Source organism: Tyto alba, unplaced genomic scaffold, assembly GCF_018691265.1.
Source record: "Tyto alba isolate M040663 unplaced genomic scaffold, T.alba_DEE_v4.0 Super-Scaffold_1, whole genome shotgun sequence".
NCBI classification, from domain to species: Eukaryota; Metazoa; Chordata; class Aves; order Strigiformes; family Tytonidae; genus Tyto; species Tyto alba.
The window spans coordinates 19,141,018-19,148,276 of NW_024881261.1; the positions used below are offsets into that span (position 1 = coordinate 19,141,018).

A 7,259-nucleotide genomic window follows, 5' to 3' on the forward strand; every position below is an offset into this window, starting at 1 on the left:
AAAATGACAAAACTAATGAAAATGCTCAAATAAGGGAATAGTGAAGGAGGCAGAATCTTTACATTAGCACTATCTGTTGCTTAAGGAAACCACAGAGACATTCAAACAGATGTGTACCTCTGAATATGAGGAGAGCAATTTGCCAAAATCCCAATATGGCTAAATGATTAATGTCCAGCGTTAGCTAAGCCAAAGCGCAGTCCTTCTGAATTCTGGGGTCCAGTTCCAAAATTAACTACTGAAAACAGCCTTAGGAATAGTAAACTACACCAGACAGAGGATAAGAAAGGAATTAGAAGGGTTGGTACAGCCCTAAATGGATCTGTGTGTTTCCTGTGTCACCAGATGTTAAAGGGAATAATCAAAGAAGGTTTAGGCAGTTCTAGGTAGGAGGAATGTTGTCTTCTCTATTTCAGTTTTAAACTGGAGAACATGATGGGAAGATAGCTACCCTTGACCTAATTTTTGTTAGCAGTGAAAATAAAGCATTCTATCAGCCTGAAGAGTATCTATAAAATAAATCTGAGCAATCCTATCATTTTAAAAGCATGAGAGACATCACGTCCAGGTAGCATAACCAAGAACTCTGAAAGCACTTATAGATGAAGTGGTTAGGCTGTTAGCAAAAATATGCAGCTTTTGTGTGAGAACCAAAGAGTCAAAATAGTGCACTTGTATTTAAATTATACCTCTACAGTGCTGTCCCCAGGCATTCCCAATGAGGGTTTTACTCAAGACACCAAACTGAAAAGGATAGTCAGCAGAGTTTCAGTCAAATGCCTTGTTATCTGCTAGGAGCCAGTATCAGGTCCCTAACTAACACCTGTGATCTCTACACTGAGGAAACTCTGAAAACAGCAGAACTTTTAGGTCCAGATATTCTTGTGTGTACTGCCTAGATATGTCCTGACCCAGCCAGAGTGAGAGACCAGCAGGTGTTACCCCCATCACTCCCTGAGCACACTGATGTCCATGGGAAGGAAACTTGGGTACAACTGCAGGAAGGGAGCCAGGACATGCTCTAATGAAGTTCCTGGCCTGAATGAGGATGTTGGAGAATGCTGCAATACACACCTACAGCTTAATTTAGACAAAGCTTGAATGATCCAGTCACTAGAAGACCATAGAATGACTCTGAATTACATAAAACAGATACACAGATAATGGAGAGGTCCTAAATCCAGTCAATTTGTCAATCACACTACAATAAAACACCTTACTGATTATGGTAGGAAAGAATCTGATTGGCAAAATTTCTTCAAAAAGCCATCATCTCTTGCTGTGCTGATATAAAATATTGTCTTGATTTTGTCAAAAAAGCAACAAGGGAGAATTGATGGCAATTATTCTTTGACATTTAAAATTCCTTAAATATTAATTAAATATTTCCAACATGAAAGATTGCTAAAAAAATCAGAAACTTCCCTTTGACTCTTGAGGAAACCTGTTTAACCGCTTAGAGGCCCAAATGTGCGAGGGGTAGCATCTTCACTGCTGAATAACCATTGCACTATAATACCAGCAAGTGTTGTGGAAAAGCTATTTACCTGTAGTTATTGTTCTTCTAACACCTTTACATAGGAAATCCCAATTGCAAATAGGGACTGTCTTCCAAATTAGAAGCACCACAGCATCCCCACAAACTGGTATTCATAAGCAACCATATAGTGATACTTGGAGTCCATTTCCAAAAAGTGAATTTGACAGCTTTGGCCTTTATATCTGGGAGAGAAGCCAGGCACTTTTCCCAGAAAAGTAATTTAGTTATATATTATTTCACTTTTATTCTTCCTTACTTAACTTTAAAGGTATTCCAAACTCAGGAGTTGATTTACTAAACAATTCATAGTAAAATAGTAAGAACCTTATTAACTTCAAACGATGTGAAGAGCTACAAAGGACTCTGTATTGGACATCACAAATTAAAATTATTTCTTTTAAGCCTGAAAAGCCTGAACAGACTAAATATACTTTTGATACTTAGTTGTTGATTTAGTTATTCTTTCCTTAACTTGTCTAGGCAATTTGTGAAACAATGAATTATTTGGTGACTTCCAATACTATCATACAGCTAATCCATATCTCTGTAATAAAATGGTCATTTATTTTCAACAGTAAATGCTGGATTCACAATACAAATAGATTATCAGTCTCAGTATATGATCAAGTTCACAAAACTCACATGGCATTGAAAGCATGAATATAATATATAAAGCCAGGATGATAAGTGTACACATATACATGTATGTACAAAATTGAATAGATTCTTTAGGTATACAGAGATGGATAGAATGACAGACAGAAGGAAACTGAGTTTGGTTTCTTATATAGGTCTGTCTATTCCAGGCTTCCTTCTTTCTCTTCTTGGAGGGAGAGATTTTGAATACAGTGACTGCATTTAAAAACTACAATATCAAGACATTACATACATTGCAATATGTTTTACATATATTCTCTGGGTAAATTTATTTTTTCACAGGTGGAATAAGCAGAGGCAGTTTTATCCAGTCTATGAGTATTTTTCACATTATTTTGCTCAGACCCTTCCTATTCTGATTAATATTAATTCAACAAATAGCTACAGGCCTTAAAATCAAAGTTTACAGCATTTTCAATACACTGTACACACTGATTTTCACACAGCACTGTGTTTTCCGCTGTATCTCTCTTTCCTCCCTCTTCAATAAGCTTACAATTCATTCCACCGTGCCCATTATAGGAATAAGAGCAGGGCAATGTTTCTATTCCTGTCTTTGCCACTGACTCACTGTATAGTTTCTTAAGCATTTTCATCTTGCACTTGGATCCTCTGGTATCTAAGAAGATGAAGTGTCTGTTGATGTTTTCTTTAGGATAAGAGCATTCATAATGTCTCCCTCTGTGTGGATTCTCATGTGTTTAATAAGGGTTGAGTCTGCACTGCAACCTTCCTATTGGTGAGGATATTAGTAAGGGTTCTGATTTCTACCCATATGCATGCTTTAATTATAACTGTAGGGAATTAATTTTTCAAGACATCTACCTCTTAGTTACGTTTTACTTCAGTCAACAGCCTCAAAATTTTGAGGTAGGACACTCTCATAAAAACACATGCACACAACAGCATGAACCTGTACACTTCCCTTTATATATAATGCATGCTAAAAAGGAGCTACGGACCTTTGTAAAGCATAATGAGATCCTGGGAACTGGGGATACACAGAGACACAGAAAACAGTTGTTTTTATAAGGATAATGCTAGTTTAGTTCTGCTACAGAGCCCCGTAGCACTACTATCTGCTGAATATGCAAAAGCATTACTTTTTCCTTTTTGTACTACATTGCCTTAATTCCATCTACTGTCCCACTTACAATTTTTCACAAATATATTCTGTTCTTCAGGGTAATTTTATTGATTGTTTATTAAGAGTAAATGTGTTGAGTTGAATTAACAAGTGTGTAGAAAATTCATACAAACAAAGATTTAGTTCTTAGTATTGGAATGAAAAATCAGAGACTTACTGTGGTTTGAAGATGTTGACAAAATCCATGTACGTGGAACTACAGATGATTCCAAATAAAGACAAGGTATGGAGTTGGCTCTTCTCTTACAGCCTATATTATTTTGACAGCTACTACTGTTTTAACAAAGTATATACTTTATCAGAGAAGATTCTAGATAAATTATTTGAATTATGAGCTAGTCTCATAGACAAACACATTAACAAGAAACGTATTCCGATTTTCATTGTCACAGCAGGAATAACACAGTGGGCTGCATTATGAAGACTGTGGTCTCCAAGGCACAAAGCACAACTTAAAAAACATGACCAAATGTTATCAATCTGCTATGAACTGGTACAATCCAGCTAGTGTATCTTAAATATGCTGATTTTTACAGGCTAAGCTGCCAGCTTTGCTGTTCAAAATTTGTTCAAAAAATTTCCAGTCTCTGTTCTAATTACCAAGAATATCATGACTTAATGGCTTGAAAATTATTTGTATTGGCACTAGTGGATGAAGTAGTTTTAATTAGGAGGCAAAAAGAAAATATAAAATACCTCATCTAAAAAGAAATACTTGTTTGACATATTAATTAATTACATGAGTTGATATTTTCTATTCACACCCCAATCTCTCTTTCTCGTGACAGGATTACTGTATAAATTATTCCAAAATAAAGGATTATGCCCTATTTGCATTAGGATACTTTATTAAAAGTAGGCTGTAAATATATGCAAGACATTTCTATGACAACATGTATATTATTATAACAGCAAACGGAAGACAGTTGAAATACATCAGAAAACACCTTTGGCTGAAAAATAAAGATGCAGGTTTTAGGTGCTTGTGTCTGAGGAAATGTATGACCAAGCTTCTGCCAAAATGCAACAAATCCAAACTAGAGATGTCTTCGGTTTCTCTGCGTTTGGTTTCTTTACACAGAATTTCAATTCAAACCAAAAAATAAATAGCAAAATACTGTTCTGATGAAAACACAGCTTGCAACACGGAGATTTGGTAACATTCTCAATGTAAATGGACGCGAAGTGCTATCCCGCTCTTTAAGAAACCTGAAATTTGATCGTGGTCTCCAAAGAAGGAGATACTTGGGAAGCGCCAGATCCCGGTCGCTGGCACTCACGCAGGCACAAACTGAAGACTGACAAATGGCTCTTCCCCGGGCGATGCTGCGGGGAAGCCTCCCTCGGTGCAGTCAGGAAGGTCGCTTGATCCTGGGGGCTCTCCCCGCCTCTCCCCTCCGGCAGCAAGCTCCGGCTGAGCGTGGGCTCGGCCCCCGGCCCCCCCCGCGCTGAGCGGCCAGCCGCCGCCCGCCGGCGAGCGGCACACGAAGCCCACGGAAAGTTGCCGCTGAACCCCGCGGAAAGCCGCGGGTGTCCCCCCGGCACGACGCGGCGCCAGTGCCGCGGGGCCGCCGCCCGGCCCGCACCCCACTCGCGGAGCAGCGGGACGGTCCCTTCCCCTTCCTCGCAAGGCGCCGCGGCGAGGCGAAAGGCGGGCGGCCCCAAGCAGCCGGCGCGGTGAGTACCCCCGGGGCAGCCCGCCCCGCCGCCCGCCGCCGCGGGGGAAACTGAGGCAGGCGGCGGCGGGCGGGGATGCGCCGACGGGCGGCCGCCCTCTCAGCCGCGGCCGGCGCCGGCTGCCGGGGGTTCTGCCGCCCCCTCGAGGGGTGTCCCGCCGGCAGGAGCGGCCGGGGGGCCCGGGGGAGCGGGGCCGGCCCTTCCTCCGGGGAACCGGAGCTCCCCTGATGGGGGCCGCGGTGACGGGGGGCGGCCCGCGGGCGCTGCGGGCCCTCACCGGGTGCCTGCTGGGCGCCCTGGTGCTGAGCACGCTGGTGGGCAACGCGCTGGTGTGCCTGGCCGTCCTGCGCTTCCGCCACCTGCGCGCCAAGGTCACCAACTGGTTCGTGCTATCGCTGGCTGTCTCGGACCTCTGCGTGGCCCTCCTGGTGATGCCCTGGAAGGCAGTCACTGAGGTGGCCGGAGGCTCCTGGCTCTTTGGCAGCCGCTTTTGTGATACCTGGCTGGCCTTTGACATCATGTGCTCCACCGCCTCCATCCTCCACCTCTGCATCATCAGCCTGGACCGGTACTGGGCCATCGCCAGCCCCTTTCGCTATGAGCGCAGGATGACGCAGCGCCTTGCCTGCACCATGATAGCCATGGCCTGGGCCCTCTCCATCCTCATCTCCTTCGTCCCAGTGCAGCTACACTGGCATAAAGCCAAGGATAGGAGATATTCAGGCTCCTGGCTGCCTGGAACACCTCACTGTGATGTCAGCCTGAACCGCACTTACGCCATCACCTCCTCCCTTATCAGCTTCTACATCCCTGTGGCGATCATGATCATCACCTATACCAGGATCTACCGAATTGCCCAGGCCCAGATCCGCCGCATCTCCACCCTCGAGCGAGCAGGGGGGCAGTGGCCAGCTCATGGCAAGGAGCCTACCTCCTCTTTGCAGAGCTCCCTGCGCAAGGAGACCAAGGTGCTGCAGACCCTCTCTATCATAATGGGAGTCTTCGTTTGCTGCTGGCTGCCCTTCTTCCTGCTCAACTGTCTGCTGCCTTTCTGCCAGCCTGAGCTTGAGAGAGATGATGAACAACAACCCTGTGTTGGCCAAACCACCTTCAACATCTTTGTGTGGTTTGGCTGGGCCAACTCCTCAGTGAATCCAGTGATCTATGCTTTCAATGCAGACTTCAGGCGGGCTTTCAGCAACCTCCTGGGCTGCCGGTGCTTCTGCTGTGGCACACCCAGATCCACTGTGGAGAGGGTCAACTTCAGCAATGAGCTGGTTTCCTATCACCATGACACCACCTACCAGAAGGAAGGACCTGCCTCATCATCAGTACCCCTCCCTCCCATCACTGCCTGGGTGCAGCCCATACCCCATGCCATAAACCTTCAGGGGGAGGACAACAGTGAGGAGGTGTCTATGGAGAAGAGGGCTGTGATTTCTCAGACACAGGCTGCCCCTGGCAGCAGCCCCAAGAGTCATCAGGTGCCAGCTACTTTGCAATCGGATTGCAAGGCAGAGCTATCCCTGGAAACTATCACCCCCTGTACAGGGCTCAGTCGGTATGAGGGACCCCATCACCCTGTTCTGGAGGGATAAGAGATTGCGTGTTTCTGACACGCACAGCCATCCCACAGGGAGAGTTCATTCTGCTTCTACAGAAGCTATGCCAGTCCCCCAGCAAAGTCCCATCCTAGAGGGATGGGAACATACTGCTCTTAGCCCAGAGGGGTGACAGGCATATGAAGTCCATTCCAAAAGCATATAGAAGGCACATATTAACCTCTTCTCACAGCAACCTTCACCCCTTACTCTCCTTCACAGTGAGTAGTCATTTCCCTTGCTTTTGTTTACCTCCACCCTCCAATCAAACTTGTGATAATTGTTAAGAATAGTGAGATAATAAAATAAAAACAACCCATAGTTTGAGACTCTATAATCTCACATAGATAACACTAGATTTAGCTTCATTGCTAAAAACCATTTCCACCCCCGCCCCCCCCGTGGTTTCACATCATACATGTGAATAATTCTGCTCCTAAAGGTTTGTGTTTGGTTTTACTTTTGTGTTTATTTCTAAGTCACATGTCTGGATTTACACATCTGAACCTGTGTTTAGTCTCTTAAATAAAAATTGCTCTCTTAAAACATCACTATCTTATGTTGAGTCAAAAGACTGCCTAAAACTCTGGAAAATTAAGTTGCTTTTATGTAGGACCCCAAACAGTTTCAGGTGACT

The 7,259-nt window shown here is 44.4% G+C and overlaps 1 protein-coding gene across 1 annotated transcript; it reads left to right on the top strand.

The window, feature by feature from the left end:
- Positions 1-5,248: 5,248 nt before the first annotated feature.
- Positions 5,249-6,619, top strand: LOC104367089 (D(1) dopamine receptor). Its single transcript, XM_009974146.3, has one exon. The coding sequence runs from the start codon at positions 5,249-5,251 to the stop codon at positions 6,617-6,619; it is 1,371 nt and encodes a 456-aa protein (XP_009972448.3).
- The last annotated feature ends 640 nt before the right edge of the window (positions 6,620-7,259 follow it).

What these genes read in the sequence shown, in the direction of transcription:
- LOC104367089 (XM_009974146.3), top strand. Translation starts at nt 5,249, where the DNA reads ATGGGGGCCGCGGTGACGGGGGGCGGCCCGCGGGCGCTGCGGGCCCTC.